This window comes from Rhizophagus irregularis, chromosome 1, assembly GCF_026210795.1.
Source record: "Rhizophagus irregularis chromosome 1, complete sequence".
Classification (NCBI taxonomy): domain Eukaryota; kingdom Fungi; phylum Glomeromycota; class Glomeromycetes; order Glomerales; family Glomeraceae; genus Rhizophagus; species Rhizophagus irregularis.
The window spans coordinates 844,713-865,289 of NC_089429.1; the positions used below are offsets into that span (position 1 = coordinate 844,713).

Here is a 20,577-nt window from a genome sequence, read left to right on the forward strand (position 1 = left end):
GTTATGGAGAATAATCCAAACATCAGACAAATTTTTTAGTTATATAAATTTATCAAAAAATTTATTATAGATTTAATTACAAAATTAAAAAAACATTTTCTTGAGAATTTATTAGTCAGAAACAATATCCAAAAATCTCTAAACATCGAAAAAGCTGTATGACAGTTCTAATCATGACCGCAAATAAAATGCAATTAATAAGAAAAATTATACTTTTTTTTGTTAGTATTAATCCATCAGAATAAAATAAATCTAGTTAAAATTTTAATTAACTGGAAATGTATTAGTTTAAAGATTGGTTATCGTATTCAGAAAAGTCAATCAAATTTCCTTATGAAATGATGATAAATACAAAACAGATCGGACGCAAGAATATCACATTTTTCAATATTACACAATTCAAAGTATTTATACAGGGTAATCTAAATATGACAATTGTTATAATTAGATAGAAACATTTTTTTCATTAAAAAAAAATAAAAAAAGTTTTAAAACGTCGAATCAGATGTTCAGTTTTTTCATTAAAAAAAAAGAATAATCATTTTTTTTAATTAAAAACGTCGAACCTGACGTTTTTCCATTAAAAGAAAAAAAAAGTTTTTTTAATTAAAAAAAACGCCAAACCAGTCGTTTTTTCATTATGATAAAAGAAAAAATAAATAACGTCATTAAAAGAAATGAAAAAAAGTTTTTTTTTAATTAAAAAAACGACAAACTAGACGTTTTTCATTAAAAGAAATAAAAAAAAATCAAACCAAACATTTTTTTTTTTCATTAAAAAACAAATATAAAAAGTGTTTTTTTTTTTAGCATTTTTATATATAAATTTCAAGAAAAAATGCCAAACCACTTTCTTAATAACTTGATGCGTTATGTATGTTGCATCAAAAAGTAGACTAAATATATTTTAATAATTAATAATACAGTATAGATGGTAGTATAGGACCAACAATTCAGAAAAAAAATTGACCTAACCATTTATGTTGAGAAAATCAAATAATTTGAAAATGAATGTAAATCTATACTAAAAAGCTCAAAAATCCAATTTCCAAAAATAGCCTATTACCGAAAGCAACTACTGTATAAAAGCATCTGTCACAATCAGGCGCTACCCTGCTGCAGCACTTGCCGCGATCGCAAAAGTATTATTTTTGATAGATTTTACTGTAAAATATATTATGCATATCAAGATTCTCCTGCATATCTATCAAGAATGATATTTTGCGCCGCGATCAGGCGCTACCTGCCGCTTTAGCAAAAGATAGACATGAGGTATTATTCTTGATAGACTTTACTGTAAAATATATTATGCATATTATGCATATTATGCATATCAAGATTCTCCTGCATATCTATCAAGAATGATATTTTTGCGCCGCTGTAACTGCTGTACCTGCTGCCGTACTTGTCGTGCTGCCGTACCTGCTGTACATGCCGTAAAATGCGGCACGCTTTTGTCAAGCACGGCTCGCCATACATGACGGGTAGACAATATTAAAATTTTGGTGGTTGTACAACTTATTTGTTTAACCGTCTATAGAAACGTTGTTTTTTTTTGCACTTAAAAATATTTCTTTTTTTTACAAAAATGTCCAATATTCGGGAAGAATTAATACGAGCAGTACTTAGTAAAGCATTTGTATTAATTGATAATAATACCCACAATGACTTTCACAAAGGACATGAATTTATGCAACAGACAATCCTTGCTGATAATTCTCTTACAGAAGAAGAAAAAACTGAAGCAATAAGATTAAATAATAAATCTTATGACCGAGATAAAATTATTTATAATGATGGACCAAGAAGAATTTGTGAAAATTGTAACCAAAAATGTTTAGCTACATTATATTGTGAATATTGTGTTCGAAATTATTTAAAATCTAATTTTTTAAATTGGACTTCTGGAAATAATGTTATTGATGATTTAATAAAAAATTGTCAAATGGAAACACTTATATCAGATGTTATTATTGAATGGATCCCATTTAATAATTTAAAAAATATTAAATACCTGACAAAAGGTGGATTCTCAGAGATTTATACAGCAGATTGGATTGATGGATACTATGAAGAATGGGATTCTAAAGAGCAACAATTAATAAGATTTGGAACTCTTGTTGTAATACTTAAAGAATTAAAAAATGTTGAAAATGCAAGTCAAGGTTGGTTTGAAGAGGTTTGTAAGTTAAAAATATTTAAGGAAATTTAAAATTTTAATCGTTAATAATATAATATTTATTATTTTTTAAAGGCTAAATCACATTTAACTTTAGGCAACAAATATCCATCTACCGTTCTATGTCATGGTTTAACACAAAATCCATCAAATGGAAATTATTTACTTGTAATGACAAAGTTTGATATGAATTTAAGAGAATATTTACAACAAAATCATTATCAACTTACATGGAAAGAAAGAATTAGAATTACTTTCGAAATAATATATGCACTTGATCGGATTCATGAAGAAAATTCAATTCATAGAGATTTGCATTCTGGAAATATATTATATTCACAGTTTAATGATCAATGGAAAATTAGTGATCTTGGATTTTGTGGCCCTGTAGACAAACCATCAACAAGTATATATGGAAATCTTCCTTACATAGCTCCTGAAGTTATTAGTAGAAAAGAATATACTTTTAAATCTGATATTTATAGTGTTGCAATGCTTATGTGGGAAATTTCATTTGGACAACCACCATTTATGAATTATGAACATGATTGTATTCTTGCATTTAATATTATTGATGGTATAAGACCAAAAATTATATCAGAAATTCCTTCCGAATATAAAAGTCTAATGGAACAATGTTGGGATGCTAATCCACTAAAAAGACCTGATAGTAATACACTCTTTGATGAAATAAACGATATTAAATCATATTATCAAAATAAACCTGATGAACTACCTCAACAAATAATACAATTAGATAAAAAAACAAGCAATATAATGAGTAGTAAAATATTTACAAGTAAAATTTATAATTTTAAAAATCTACCTGAACCAAAAAATGCAACAGAAGGTACGCTTTTTTAATGTTTATTAACTATTTGATTTTTTTCTTTAACATTATAATTAACGATACCTTTTTTTAATTAAATAATAATAGAAGAACAAAAAGGTAATATAATGACAATAATGTTTTAGTATACGTCCTTTATTAATTAATAAATAGATTGAGATAATCTCTTTTTTTTTTTAAATAGCATTTTATATCAGTAGATCATATGATTTTAGTATTTCTAGTAATTGTAAGTATTTATTAAAGAATTTTTCTAACTATCACCGGGGTGATGATCACCGGTGACTGAAATTACAACGATCGACCAGCATTAAAAAATATAGTGCCGGTAAAAATTGATAATTCCGGCCAATGGTGATGATCACACCCAGTAAAAATCTTTATTAAAATTATATTGAATTTTATACAATAAAATATTAAATGATTCACTTTATTATAGCTGGTAATCTTAGTAAATCGAGTAATCAATATATACCAATTAGTTCCAATGGTAATTTATTCTTATTAGTGTTTTATAGTAAATAAATACTAATTTACTGTATATCTTAATTTTAGATAATTATAGTAAAGAATCACCCAGATTATCCAAAAAATTAAAAATAGAGAACGGTAAAGCCTTAAAATATTTATTTATATATCGATTCTAATTTTCTTATAATATTTTTGTTGTTTGATTTATTGATAATAGTAGACGTTCAAAATGACTACGAGAGAGAATCCATGCAACGACAATCAAATATTAGTATTAATGGTAAGTAAAATAAATTATTTAATAATGATCAGTTATTATTATTCTAATCTTATTTATATAGATGAAGTACAAAATAATCCAAATCTTCATTCAGATGAAAAAGATAAACAAGAAACTCCCAATGGTTTGTTTATAATTTAATATTTTTAATAATATTAAAATAATAAACTATATTATATTATTTACTAATATATTTATTCTCTTTAGATGAATTTTAAATTAATTTGCTTGAAAACAAATTCATTTTTATTATTTTATTATTTATTTTGGAATTATTTAAACACTAAGATTAGAGTAGTAAAAAGATTCTTAGTTTGTAATTTAAATAATTCAAATATTATGTGTAAGCAAAGTATTATGTAACAACACACTAGTGTTTACAATAAAAAATTATTTATGAATTATTCATAATTCATTTGATTATTATTTTAAATTGTATAAATTTTAATAAATATATATGAATATCTAAAATGATTATTATTCATCAAAAGCGTTAACCCATTTTAACACATTTGAATGCAACACATCTGGAAACCCGTTTAAGTCATATATTATTTTTGAGAATATTATTTGAATTAAAAGTATTTAAATGCTGACATTACAAGTAAAAAAAAAAAATTATTATCAGTTTTTTAAGTTTCAAACGTGATAACAAATTAAGTATAATAATACATTTGATTTCCACTATCATATAATACTTCAACAGCGGAGATTTTTAGACAAAACTTATTTTCTTTTTTTTTGTAATTTTATCCATAAAGTAATTTTTTAGGTTGAAAACTTTATACAATATATTTAGATAGTTAAGAGTAATATAGGACCCCGAGCAATATATAAATAGGTCATAGGAGATTAGCAAAATTTACTATTAACTCTACGCATTTTTTCAGGGCCAATGTAAATCACCTAGTACTAAAATAAGTAATAAAATTCTGACCAACATTATTGAAAATTATCTAAGAAAGGAAAGATTTTCATGGTTATTTCTACGCGTTTATTTCTTGTTACCTATTTCAGTATTGCTCGGGGTCCTAGTAATATATATATAATATATATATACTTAGTATTACAAATAGATATCAAATATCGTATCCTTATTGATTACTCATTACACTAGTTATTATTCGTAAGTTGTAACGAAACAGTTTAACAAAGTTATCATAAAAATAAGACTATCGTAGCATTGGTATAATATTGAGAGAATTTCCTTTTCTGATACAATAATGTAAATTATCTGAGCCTATTTATCTAAGAAATTTCTACATAGTAATAGTAATTCTTATACAACTCTTGTTTGCTTTTAATGTAAAATAAAAAAATGTCAAAAAAGAGCAAAAGGAAAAGAAATAAGCCATAAAAACATTGAATTAAGGCGCAAGAAGCCATAGATATTGAAATGTGATCCTAATGAATTAAATAAAGGAAGGTAAAGCCGAAGATTAATTCACGTCCCATTAGAAGATTAGATGTAACGGAAAGTAAAAGGGATTGCTGCCGAAGATGTAACTTTTTTTTTTAGTAACGCGTAGTAAATAAAAAAAAAACAATACAAATTAATTTTGAGTAATATACTAATATATTTATGTAACTCACTTATTTATATTTGTCTATTTGCATTTACTTTATTTCCTATATTAACTTGCGCGTTTATTATGACAGATGGTTGCGAAGTCTCATGACTCTCGTTGTACAATCCATTGACCCCAAGATTTCTAAGTAAAATTCCACCCCCACGTGATCGGTGATGTTTAAGGGGACGTGAAAAATTATTTTTTCACCACTAAAAATTTTCAAGTCCCCAGAATACTACGGTGGGGTGTGACACGGGGTGACATTTTATGCAGGTCACGTGGGGTGAAAAATCTTGGTACAATCCTGCCTTACTACCTTTTCGGAAGTACTTCTTTATTGATCGGTTGAGTTTTTGGTGTTTCTTCGTGCAAAATTCCTTGCCTATATTTATTCACTGTGTCAACCACTGCATCTTCGGTAAGCTCTTCCAATATTTTTACTTTTTCCATTTTTATTTTTTTCTCTATTAATAAAGTTATTAAAATTCTTTACTTTTTCTTGATGGAATTATCCAAACTCCATCGGATCCTTCCTTCTCTATTGAATCCGTGATCGCTTACTCAAACTTTCTTCATCTCTAAATTATCCATCTTTACTTTTACGTATATAAGTTTCGAGAAGATTTTCATCAATCCCAGATTCTTGTCAACATCAGGTACTTATTTATAAACGATCCATCACGAATTTTTAATAATTTCGTTTCTGACGAAAACCATCTGATATAATACGTTTACTGTCTACCTTCAAATTTAAATTGAACAGTTCGTGTTCACTTCTTCTCTATATCATACTTCTTTAAACGCATAATCGTTTTGACTGATTTAATTCAATAAATGTTTCAAAATGAGTGCAATTTTCTCACCTGACCATCTTACTAGAAAATCATGGAATAATATTTCCGACGGATCTGGTATATAAATTTCCGTGTTGATATGAAATTTGTCATCATTCTCATGCGGTTTGGATTTTGTTGCGCCTCCCGCAGCCAGCGACGAAGGTTCGAGCTTGCTTTCCCATTCTTTCTATATCGTTTTCTATACTCTCTATATATTTCTTGCACAACTCCTTATAATTATCTCATTAACTTTTTCCTTGAACCTAGTGTTCTACATATATCTTCACATACTTGAGTTGTATTTGTCATACGGTAAAAACTTTATCCATATCGTTAGTTAAGTTGCGTGAAGACTTCCTCTTGACATTTTTAAAATTTTTATTTATAAAGTACTTAATATTTATTAACGCTCTTTCCTCAAACTCTTTCTATCGTAGATAGAACTTCATTTTTCACTTGTTATTACTTATGTTTTATAGGACTTCCCGTCTTTTTATTCATCGATTTTTCCTTACAAAATTTTGGACCAAACGATTAACAGAAGAGTTTTTTCGCCGAGTGGCAACTTGGAACTAATTGATAGTCACGTTTTATTTATAAACAAATCTAAATAATTGAATCTATGACACATATTTACTCTTTTAAATGGTTTTAATAAAAATTTAAGGACATGCGTTGATATTTTATATCTATATGGAACTTGTCTATCGAATAACTACTTGTCCGTGATGTGTTGGGAATGAGAAATAGTACAAATGTTGTTGATGGCAGCACCCTAGGGTAGTAATGTACTATCACGTATACGAATATTTTGCAACTAAATTTTGAGATTGGAATCTTCGAAAACAGAAGGGTGTCATAAGCACTTGCAGGACATATAGAATTTTGCAATAAAGTTCGTAAATTAATGACATTATAATGAATATAAAAAAGTGATATAGGATTAATCTAAAAATCTATACTATAACAATCGCATTTAAATCTTCATTGTATTTAAATCATAATCTTTTTCGCAATTTGACAAGTCAGAATCTTCCATCTCTATTTTTTCGCTTGTTTCTTTTTTTTAATAAAAAATGATAGATATATTGTTGGAAACAATGATATTGAGTTTTGAAATTACCAGGCGAATATTTAGCCATATATCTGGTTCATGTTCCAAACATCTATTCAATTAGTTTGCAATATGAAAAACTCCAAAGAAATTATTGCTCTGAAAGTAGGGATGCCAACGGTCGGTTCGGTTCGGTTTCGGTTTTAAAACTGCAGTTTTCAACCAAAACCGAACCGACCGCAAAACCGACCGATAAAACTGAACTACAAAACCGATTACAAAAATACCGCAAAATCGAATAAAATAATGCCATAAAGTATCAATTATAACTTTTTGAATAATATTCTTTGAATTTATGTAATTATTTACAACAATAACGCCGATGTTGTGATTTTTTCAGAGAAACGAAAAATCACGTGATCAACGCGTAAATTCGATAATTTCAAAAATGAGAATATTATACATAAAAACACTAAAACAATAGTTTTTAATGGTATTCTCAATAAACAAAATCATTTTTTTTTTCCGGAATATATTAAAATTTACAATTAACCGATCGGTTTTTTGATCGGTTTTTTTTATATATAAAACTGACGGTTAACCGGTCGGTCTTGGACTGAAACCGAACCGATAACCGAACCGGTAAAAACCGGTTATGATCGGTTATAACCGAACTTTTGGCATCCCTATCTGAAAGTGTCCGAAAACCCGGTTCAGTTCCATAATCAGTTTTTGTCCCGAGTCAGTACATATCAAATTTTACCAAACCAGATTTGAACTAATGCATAAACCAAATGGAACAAATCAACCCAGGTCGCCCAACCTAAACTTTTCCATCTCTAAATGTCACTTAGACCAATTCAAAAAAAAAAAAAAAGTGATCGGCAATCGAAGTCATTTTTTTTTTCACTTATAAGATTTCTCTGAAAACTTTCTATCTAGTACTGCGATCTTTTTCTATTTCGAAGACTATTTTTCTTTGAGTTTACCCATGTAAAAGTTTTAAACATATACTAGTGCACATATTTGACAGAGATTTTAGAAATGAAAAAAATGATCTTCCACGATCTTTCGTGATGTAACTTTGCAAAATTTTATATAATAAAGCTCTGAAAAGCTTTTTGTGAGCATTTATTATTTATATTTATTCATGTTTCTAAATTATATTAAAGTAAAACAGGAAGAAATTTTATTTATTCAATTGTAAGATTTTAACCTAAATGAGGTTTCCTATAATTTTAATTAAAGAAATAAATTATTTTTGACATACTTTTTAAAATCAATAAAACTAATTTAAACATTTTATAAATAATATATTGTTTAGATTTATTATAAAATAATTAGAGTTGATTGGTTTTAAGATTTAAAAAAAAAAAGATTTTTCATTTTTTCAAAATAATTTTCGTTCTAGTCACGCAATCAAAATGTGAATTTTAATTGGGTAAGATTGCTATGTTACACTAAAATCGATATTGTCACATTTTTTTGAATCAGCGATAAATACATATTAACCTGTGCATTAGGTCGGGTCGTTATATGAATGTTAATCTGGTTATTTATTTTATATTCAGGTCAAGTTCAAATATATCCTCAAAGCCGACCCTCTTGGAACGCTATTATATAAGAAAATGCCTCCTAATGTAATCTCAATTTTAAATTCTTTTACACAGTATACAGTTATTTATAGAAATTTTTGAATACAAAAAAGTAAAACTATAGATATATATGATATAAAATGAGATATAAAATGTAGATTGCACAAAATAAACAAAATAATATTCTGTAAGTCTTATCCAGTTTTAGTATGTTTTCCTATTTAATTAAAAAAAAAAAGAATTTAAAATTGCCATGATATAACCCTAAGCATTATAATTGTACATTTACTTACTATCGTTTTGAGTATCGATCTTTAATTCTTCAATATTACGTTTTCTTGAAGAATTTAAAGGTGCAATTGAGCTTTGAACATCGGAATTTATATTTTGTGAACTAAAATAATTAAAATAATTTTTATTTTCAAATATATATATTATTCATAATTTTTTTTAATTATAAATAGTTACCTTTGAATATTATTCATATTAATATCATTTTGTAATATATTCTAAAAATAAGCAATAAAAGATATTTACTGTAAGTTAATATAAATATAACGATAATAAGATCATAAGTTTCATATAACCATTATAATATGATATACCTTTTGTAATATTAGATGTAACCATTGGAGATGAATCTGTAGTTGAAGATTTATAAATTAAAGAACTTAATTCTCTACTTGTATAAATTGCTTTTGAATGAGATTTTTTACTAAATCCAGGTCCAAGTTTTTTTGATCGTATTAATTCCATTCTTTTTTCTTCAGCTTGTTCAAAAATTTCTACAAATTCAGGTGCAATACCAAAACCAGCATAAATTGTATAAGAAGTTTCATCAAACCATTTTATAACAAAACTCCAAAATTCATCAATAGTTGGTCTATTTGAAGGAATAGAGTCCCAACATTTTTTCATTAAATTAGCATAACATTCAGGAGTATCATTTGAAATTTCAGGTCGTTTTCCATCAATAATTTCATAAACAAGTTTATAATTATGTTCGATATTAGCAAAAGGTTTACAACCTGTTGTAAGTTCCCACATAATCATACCTAAGCTATACACATCAGATTCTTTTGAGAATTTAAAACCTTTGAATATTTCTGGTGCAATATAAGGTATTACTCCATATATTTCATTATTTGATAAGGTATTTGTAGGTTGTGATAAACCTAAATCACTAATTTTCCAATCTCCCAGTTTCATTTCATGATCTAATAATAAAATATTTCCACTATGTAAATCTCGATGTACAAAATTAATTTTATGAATTTGCATAAGTCTAAAAAAATAAAAATAAAAAAATTTAGCAATTAAAAAATAAAATATTAAATAACAAATTAGAAATAATATAGATACCCAAGTGAAACATAGCGTAAAATACTTAATTTGTCCTTCCATGAAACCTCTATAAAATTATTTTGCAAATAACCATGTAAATCTCCTCCATTTGCATATTCCATTACCAACATATACTCTTTTGTTACAGGATCTTGGGTGATACCATATTAATTAATAACAGAATACCAATTGTTTAATTGATAAAGTGATTTCAACTAAAATATAAATAAATTAAATATATAAATTAATTTTGAATAGGTTACAAGAATATAAACATATTAACCATTAAATATTACCTCATTTAAAAAATATTTACTGATATTTTGTGAATCACGTAATTTTTTTAAAACAACATCTGTATCCTTCATACCGACTCTGTAAGTTGCTTTATAAATAATACTAAATCCTCCTTCTGCTATTTTCTCTTCATTTTCGATTTGGAAATGAGGAATCCACTTTATTTCTCATTCATCTAGTTTACTTATTAAATACAACATGTTTCTAATAAACACATATATATTCAATGGATTTAAATTTGTATTATTATCTATATAATTAGCAATTGGCTGGAAATTATTGTAATTTAATTTTGTTGAAACAATAAATTCATCTATAATACAATTTCCACTGATAATATTTGTAATATCAATATTAATAGGTGATATTTTTTTGCATTTAATACATTGAGTTTGATTTGTAATTCCAAAAATAATATTTATTGTTAAACAATATCTGCATCCAGTATAAATTGTAAAGCAATGTGAACACCATTTTTGACAATACAATTCTATATTTAATTCTGACTTTTGGTGTACATATTCTAGTTTTTGTGAACATACTACACATTGATCATAAATATCCCACCATGGTAAATATAAAATCGGAATGGACTTTTTGGTTAGAGATAATTCTACCCATCCAGAAGAAATTTGATAATAATCTGGACTATAATTGAACGATTGCAACATGATTTCACATAATTGACAGGTTGTTTTACTATGATTATTATGAGTACAATTCCTTGATAAATAGTGATTATTAAATGATGAAGTATTTGGGATTACTTGTTTAAAGTATGAAACCTCAGAACAATATTCACACCATTCTTGAATGTTCGTTGGATCAAATCCATTTCTAGTTATTTCATGTTCAGTACACTTAACATTATTTGTAATATATATATCCAAGCATGCGTTATTGCCTGTTGTATATCGATTATACCAGGATAGACAATTTTTGCAATAATTTTGTTCGAATTTAAGTGTTTTTGAGTGTTCGTTTCCACAATAATTACATTTATTCTCATCATTATCAAAAGGAATAAATAAAACAGGTATAGGACTAGGGTTTAAATTTGGTGTTGGATCAAATAAATTGTTATATGTGTCCATAGTTTTATAATTCAAGAAATAAATTTAACAAAGCATTAAATATGAAAGTTAGAGAATTCTATATAGAAGTTGCTGTAGTACTGCGACGTGCCGCAGGGTAGTATAGTACGTTTTACAATTTAGTGTGAATTACCGTACTAAGTAACTGATTTTCACTAATCATACGGCTGAATACAAAAAAGGAATAGTTTAAATTAAAGACGATTACATAATTAGTAAAAGCATGGAAGATCGGCATCTTAAAGAGAAAGTTGATCAAAGACAAAATTTTGTGTAATGTATACGTTACTTTTCGTTTTCGATACTTGGCCTGATGATCTGCCCCTCCTTTTAATATAATAAATAAAAACAAGTAACAATAATATTAATATTATTAAATATTTAAACAAGAAGTAATAAATTAGAAACAAAAAATTTTTAACTATTTTATAATAATAATATTTTTATACGATAACACTTGAAAATAATATATGATATATAACCTAATAAAATTAGTATTAAACCAAATTATTTAAATAATCAAAGAAAGTGACCTTTTTGAATCTTCAACATTTAATATTTAATTCTATTGTCCTACTTTAAAGGATATTGTAGATATTCGAATTACATTTCTTTAAAGGTTTAGTCAAATCAAATCATAAACCCATTCTTAATGCTAATCATGGCACAAAGTTAAAGCTTCGTTCAGTTGAAGTTGCAACTTGCAAGAATAAATCTGAAACCCGGTGGCTAACTAAATACTTTGATTTCTGTGATCTAGTCTTCAGACAAAATAATGATGAATTATTTATTTATTAATCTGATTATTGAATTCCCTATTTTATGACCAATCAAATACAGTACATTCTGTACTACAGTACTACATATAGGGATGGCAATGGTCACGGTCATTAACCGGTTATGACCGGTCATGACCGTGACCGATATCGGTCAGTCAAAGACCTCTGACTGACCGTTTGACCGACCGTTTAACCGATCCTGAAAACGTTTGCGAAATGTAATTTAATAAAAAAATGTTTCGCAAACGTTTTTTTAATTATTTTAATAGAAAATGTTGCGAAAACGTTTTTTATTAAGTATTTCAATTAAATTACATTTCGCAAACGTTTTCAGGATTGGTTAACCAGTTGGTCAAACGGTCGGTTAACCGGTCGGTCAGACCGGTCGGTCAAACGGTCAGTCAGTCAGTCAAAGGTTCTTGACCGGTTATGACCGACCAATGACCGACCATGACCGACCGTTGCCATCCCTAACTACATATGTATAAATAAATACTATATATTTAAAATGAAGGAATAAAAATAATAAAATTTAAAGAATAAAAAAGAAAAATTGTTCCATTATGAAAACACCTAAACTTTATACATACAGTATATATTTCTGATTTCAATTTAGATTTAAAAATTGTAATAAAATTCCTTTAAACTTTCAGTTTTAGTATCTATGGAGTAGGAACGCACCAAGATGAATTTTAAGAATTATAACAAGTTTAATTACGGTATACAAATAACGAGTAATTTATGCGAATAAAAATTATGTCCAAACTTTAAACCTTTCTTTCCTAATAATTGATTACGCGAAATAAAAAAAAAATAAATCACGTGATTAAAGCGTTTCTTACGAACATTTAGTCACATGATGCTACCAATAATAATGAAGAATTGGCATTTTTATGATATTAATCTCATCATGTGTTTTCATTTTGACATCCTACCTTTGTTTAATAGTGACTATGTGTTGAAATAGTTTTTTTTTAATTTTACAATTAAAAATATTGGTTAATATAATAAAATGATAAAATATTTTTTTTCTTCTTGAACGCTTTTATTGTAGTATAACTTGTTATTAATAAAAAATTTATCTATGTAATTTAAAAAAATTATGTTAATTTATTTTTATTTTTACCGAGTAAAAAAAATATATTTATTCTATCATAACTAAAAATCATGCATATTATATAATATTTGAAAAAGGTGAAAGAACAAAATTTTTGGCAAAAAAATAATCAGGAAAAGAAATTGTTATTAAAAATAAGAATCGGAAAAAAAGGTAGCACCACAGCATCGTGATCCAAATCTAAAGAATGTAAGAATGAAAATAGAAAAAAAAATATTAAGAATAAAAAAGCTTCAAGTCTAAAAAACAAATATAAATAATATAAAAAAAAAATGTAGTATAGATTATAAAGGAAAATTAAAAAATATTTGAAAAAAAATTGGAAAGGTTGAAAAAAAAAATGAAAAAAAAAATTGGAAAATCAAAAAAAAACCGAAAAAAAATATAAAAAAAAAATCGGTTTAAAAAAAAATATATCGAGGTTATTTAGCTTAGAGTTGGCTAATGTTAATAAAAAGTTGGATAATATGGATGAAAACTTGGACAGATATTTGGATTGCTCTTTAAGTAGAATGATTAAGTAGGTATTCGTGTATTAAGTAGTAATTGGTACATGTCAGTTCTATGTTAAATAAAGCTACCTATGTTCCTATTCTAAACATATGTTTTTTTTTTTCACTGACTTCGCACTTAAATTCTAATTTGACATTCTCGTAGCAACCTAACCCTTTTCATTTCCCTCTCACCACTGAAGTTAACAGTTGAGTCTGGCTTCTGCACCTCTTCTAATAACTGTGCAATATGACCGTGAACTTTCCCTAACCATGTTTTCCATATTCTCATCATTATATACAATGACCGCCGGTTCTGATAGTATGAGTCAATGAGTTGTGTCTGTCGTGGTAATATTTAATTACTTAAATGATAGCATCTGTAAGTTAATTCATTTTATTCCGTATTAATAAGTATATTATTATCCCTTCGAATACTCCTAGTATTTCTAAAATCAAGGTCCGTTATACTGAATTCATTTCATAAAATGTAGAGCCAAGAAAAAAAATTTGTATACAAAAAATTTTTTGTTTTTTGCAAGTAAACTTCTTACTAAAATTAAATGTAATAAAAGAGGTCCAAAATTTGATGAAGTATGGCAGTATAAACAAACCAAAATTGTAAATCACTTTAGTTCAGATAATGCGCTTCCACTCCATATTGATTGTCCAAAAATACGTTATTTTGAATTACATGAATTTGATTAATTTAATTAAGAATATTAAAAATAAAATCTAATTATATCATTATTAATTTCACTCAAAATTTAATCCGATTATTTTACGGGAATTAGATCAAATATTTCTTAAAAAAATAAGATAATTTAGAAAAAGATTATCGTCATATTTTATAGAAAAATAAAATTATCAATTGTAAAGTATATTAGTATTTATTATCAGTAAGTAAACATATCGGTTAAGTGGATAAAATAAATAATTAATAATACCGAGGGTAATTTTTTTTTCTAGAAAAGTAAAGTTGATTTTTTATAAGAAATTATTACCATCAAGTTACACAAATTAAGCCAATTAGATACAATATCTCAAATTTATCCTCATGCCTAATATGTTTTATTTCATTACCCATAATTTCTGATAAAACATTTCATACCACGATAAGTTATTAAAATTGAAAGGTTATTTACGACTTCAAAATGAATATTGTATACAACCAATGGATTTTTTTTGTAAATTACTCCACTGAAAAAAGTATAAAAAGTATAAAATCCATCGGTATGTACGTCATACATAATGAGATAACAAGTATGTTTTCTATTATTACATTATTATTTTACTATTATTTTTACTTGTTTTTATTGGCCTACTATAAACCACATTTTTTTTTTTAAAAAAAACAGCATTTTTATCTAATTTGGGAAACAATATTAGATCGACTCATACTTTCAGCGTCACCATAAAAAATCCCTATCATGTGATTATTTGGTGACACCTTATTTTTTTTATGATCCCATGATAGTAAAATTTTTATGGTGTCGTAATGATCGGCCAGATACAATTTTTAGTTCCACATTTAAAAGTTTTCCACATTCATGTGAGATTGCCCATGTACTATAATATTATTATTGTCCAAATATTAAAAATTAATTGTAATATTACTTTTAATATTAATCAATAACAATAAAATGTATTTTTCCGATATTATAAATAATAAATAATGTACAGTCTATATTTATTGGCAAGGCGACGAGTGTTCAAGGACTCAGTAAAAAAATTTTTCGCCACCTGACCCTTAATTATGCGTACTACTCATATAACGTATAGCTCATAGAAATATATAAATGACATCTGATATTGAAAATCCCGCAAAAATACGCAAATAACATTAAGTTATTAATTATTTTATCATGACTTCTATATTATTTATATAACCAAATACTAATGAATTTATTAATGAATTTATTTTAATATAAGATTAGCCAAATTTAGGCCTAGTGCTCCGAATGATACGAGTCGACCCGGGTTAATTTGACCCGACTCGACTTTTAAATCGGGTCGGTACTAACGATTTTTAATGACCCGTGTCCCGCATGACCCGCATGACCCGACCCGCCGGGTCGGGTTATAAATTTCCTTGACTCGTGTTTGACCCGGATTTGACCCGGATCGACCCGGATGTTTTTAATTCTGGCAAAATTATAATTTTGGCCAAAATTAAGCCAAGAATTAGTTTTAACAAATATTAACATAGCTTAATCAGAAAAATAAAAAAATTAACCTTTGGCTTTTGAGAATAATATTTTTCTGATAGCTTTAGAATTCCAATTTATCTTTGATTTGAATATCTGCTAATTATTTTGCCTAATTTATTGACTTTTATTATATTAAACCAGGTTCAAAATTCGTATTTTTAATTTTATTTTATTTAATTAGTCTAGGAGAAAATAAGAGCTAGTGTTACATGTTTTGTATAACCATTCATGATACAAATTTTAGGTGGCTATTAGTGGTTAATCACTAAGTTGCCTTTTTTCCAAATAAAAAAAAATTAATTTTGTTATTATTATAAGAAAATCTCACATAAAATAAGTTAGTACCCATTTTACTTAAATGTTCGGGTCTAACCCAGGTTACACAAGTTAAATTATACTCGGTCGAGTCAAGGGTCGGGTTACGATAATATGAGACCCGAATAAATACGAGTCTTATATATTTTTATTCAGATCGGGTCGAATATTTCCTCAAAACCTGACCCGACTTGACCCGGTAGGAGCACTATTTAGGCCAAAAATACGCAAACTAATTTTTTACAATAAAAATTTTGATAAAAAATACGCAATCTTGATGACCTTACTATAGATGAAATATTCTTAAATTGTACGCAAATCAAAAACTTTACTCAAGTGTTAAACATAATGCAGTATATCACGTGTCCACACATGAAATCGATTATGAAAGTTGTTTAATCGATATTATTAATTGGTTAATAAAGATTTACGTTCATCTTTAACAATTAATTACTATGATTAGTAATAAACAAATGGGAATGATAACCCATTTGTTTGTTACTAATCATAGTAATTATCATCCGCATCTAGCAGTGATCACCATATAAGATAAACTATTTTAGACTTTTGTGTATTTGTGTATTTGTCAGCTTGACTCTTTCTCTTCATTGTAACTATAAATATTACGTGAATGCATTAAGATGTATTATAATAATAGCAAACCATAAATTATAACTATTCCAATTAAACTACAATTACATAGTTGTTTAATTATTAATTATTACGCAGCTTTACAAGAAGTTTGATTTTGCTTAGTCTATGTGGCATAAAGTATTATACATGTTTATAAAATGACGTAACAATGACCTCAAAAAAATTCTAAAAGCAGTGTTACCAAGTCCAAAATTTTTTTTTATATATTATTGTATAGGGGAGGAGCAATATCACTTATTTTAGTATAGGTCAATGTATGATTGGTTTTAATTTTGCCACGTCAGTGGCAAAATTAGTAACCAATCATACATTGACCTATAAAATAAGTGATGTTGCCCCCTGTACAATAATATTATTATCGTTTGGAACTGACCATAACATTTAAAAGCTTAAAAAAGTTTATTTAAAAGTTTAATTTTTTACTGTTTATATTGAAAAAATGATTTACAAATTGTGCTTTTTTCTCTTGCTGACTCTTTAGTATTTTTATAATAATGCCACCACAAAAATCTCAAAATAAAAGTAAAAAAGTAATATTTATTTGTATTCATTCAGTTAATATTTTATTTTATTTTTTTTTTGCATTTTATTAAAGATTTTTTTTTAGAATAAAAAAACTTTCACATATGTGGCCCCTACTGAAGAAGAAATAAAAAGTATGCAAACAGCAGCTCGTGGCAAAGCTACACATAATTCTACAAGTACTTGGATTAATGCACTTGAAACTTTTCGTAAGGATATTGGATTACCTGGAAAAATAGATGATGTGAATTCTAAAGAAGAGTTAGAGCATCAACTTGTTTTATTTTTTGTTTCATGTAAGCAGCAAAATGGAGCTGAATATTCAGTACAATCAATAAAATCAGCAAGATTTGCTATTGCACGACATATCAACACATATTCTAAAATTCGTCCACAAGAAATTACAAATAAAAATATATATTCTGAATTATATAACGCAATTACTGGCAAGATCAAACTTTTAACTGATCAGGGATTAGGTGAAATACATGGTGCAGATGCTTTTACTCAAGATGAGATTAGGAAAATTATTAATCATCCCACAATGCAACCAGATTCACCAAAAGGACTTATACGACGCATATTTTGGCATAATGCTTTTGAATTAGCTCTTCGAGGTGGAGAGCATTATAATCTAAAAATACAACAATTTAAAAAAAGAAAGGATGGTGGTATTGATGTTACATTTTATAGATCTAAGTGTAATCAGAGATCTTTAAGTGAATCTAATTCTAAAGCTGAAGTAATTTCAATACCTGCTGATAATGCTGTTATTCAAGATTATGAGCTTTATTTTAGTAAAAGACCACCAATTTGTGAAGATGCATTTTACTTGCAACCTTGCAACAATAATGAAGGTAATTATTTATCATGTAGTAATTTATTATTTTTTTTTACCTTTCTTTTAATTTCAAATAGTTGAGTTTACGGGTTATTGGTTCAAATCTGCTCAAATGGGAGAAAAATTGGTAAAAGGACTTATGAAAGAAATTGCAACAATAACTGAAATCGATTGTGATAAAAGAAAGTTCACAAATCATAGTGGACGAAAAACCTTTATTCAAATTTCAAAAAGTGAAGGAATTAGTGATAATGATGTGATGTCTGTGTCACGGCATAAAAATCCTCACTCTTTGGCTTATTATGAACGTCCTAAGTCTATATTGCAACAAAATACATTATCGCAAATTAATTCTTTAATTTATAATGGTAAGAAAAGAATTGCACCTGTGGTTTTAATGTAAAAGTAATATACAATATATTTATTATTTTTCTTTTCATTAGATACATTATTGTCAAATGACAAAACTGCAAATTCTTTTTCTTCAGCCTTAGAAACTTTTAATGGTAAGATTTAACTTATGAACTAATAATTCTTATGGTATAAAAAATTTAATTTTTTTTTAGAATCACGGTCACCACTTCAGCAGCTCAACTCAAACGATTTAAACGAATTAAATGATGATCAACAAAATCAAGAAATTAACGGAAATGATGAGACCATTAAAAAAAATTCTCCATGGGAATGTTTTTCAGAATTGTAATATTACATTCAATGTGAATAAATGATTTTTATACGAATTTTATTATATGTACACTTATAAATAGCTTATTTTAATAATATAAAGTATAAATAGCTTATATAAAGTATAAATGGTTTATTATGATATTATAAAGTATAAATAAAATATCTAAAAATATAGTATGTTATGATCATATGTACCCGAACGATAATAATAATTATCATTATTAAAGATATTAATAAAAATTGAATTTTTTCGCATGCAAACACATAAATCCGGTTTATTAAAAATTTGGTTTATTAGTTATCTGTTACAAATAAAAAGCGCTGGGAATTTTATTGATTTTCTTCAAAGAAATTTATTTCTTTAACTTTTCTTTCTTTTGAGATGACTTTTCTTCGTGAACTTGGTAAAACTGGTGTAAAAATCCCTGCAATCGGTTTAGGATGCATGGTATACTCTGCACTTTATACTTCATAATTACTTGCCTATCGCGTGATTCTAATATTTTGTTTGGTAGGGCATAAGTGAATTTTATGGTTCAGCTGATGAACAGGAAAATATTAAAGTATTAAATCGAGCAATTGATATCGGATGTACCTTTTGGGATACTGCTGTTTGTATTTAAACTCTTCTAATAAATTCAAAATTTTAATATTATTTTAAATAATAAATAATGGAGTATCGCTTTTTTTTAAAAAAAAAATGTAAAGGATTTGTATGGATCCGGAGCCAATGAAATTCTTTCTTAAAGAATGTCGTAATGAAGTTTTTATTTGTACAAAGTTTGCATTCTCTCGAGGACCAAATGGCGAATTTAAGATATCAGGCAAACCCGAATATGTTCGTCAAGCTTGCGATAATTCTTTAAAAAGATTGGGAGTAAATTGTATCGATCTTTAATTTAGAGGTTGGAACCGGTTAAGCTTAACCGGTTAATTAACTGGTTAAAACGGTTAACCGGTTAAAACATTTGTTAACCGGTTAAAAAACAATTCTTAACCGGTTAAATTATCCGGTTAAATTAATCGGTTAAATTAATCAGTTAAATTAACCGGTTAAAATGCTAAAAATATTTGTAATTCTGGCCATAATTCACAGTGCCGGCCAGAATTATAAATCACGGGACTTCGGATAAAAGTTTAGCCACCAGTTAAAATACCAACGGACCAGGTGGTGGAATTTTTTGTGTTATATAAAATTCATAATGCGGGCCGAAATTCATAGTGCCGGCCAGACAATTTTGGTCTGAATTTCGTCTTTCAGCTAGAGTTTCGTTTCGATAGTTAGAGTTTTGGTCTGGCCTAATTTTGGCCGGGATTAAAAATATATTTGATGCTAATCCTGGCCGAATTTTAATGCTGACTAGGATTGAGTTTTAACCGGTTAATTAAC

The 20,577-nt window shown here is 26.9% G+C and overlaps 2 protein-coding genes across 2 annotated transcripts; both read right to left on the reverse strand.

Annotated features, from left to right (window-relative positions):
• Positions 1–9,030: 9,030 nt before the first annotated feature.
• On the reverse strand, positions 9,031–9,754 carry OCT59_000147 (uncharacterized protein; the record flags this gene model as incomplete). The annotated part of the gene is made up of 4 exons (XM_066138626.1): positions 9,031–9,053; positions 9,130–9,230; positions 9,305–9,345; positions 9,464–9,754. The coding sequence occupies 4 exons, from the start codon at positions 9,752–9,754 to the stop codon at positions 9,031–9,033; spliced, it is 456 nt and encodes a 151-aa protein (XP_065988105.1).
• An 890-nt stretch (positions 9,755–10,644) lies between these two features.
• On the reverse strand, positions 10,645–11,571 carry OCT59_000148 (uncharacterized protein; the record flags this gene model as incomplete). Its single annotated transcript, XM_066138627.1, has 1 exon — positions 10,645–11,571. The coding sequence occupies one exon, from the start codon at positions 11,569–11,571 to the stop codon at positions 10,645–10,647; it is 927 nt and encodes a 308-aa protein (XP_065988106.1).
• Positions 11,572–20,577: the final 9,006 nt, after the last annotated feature.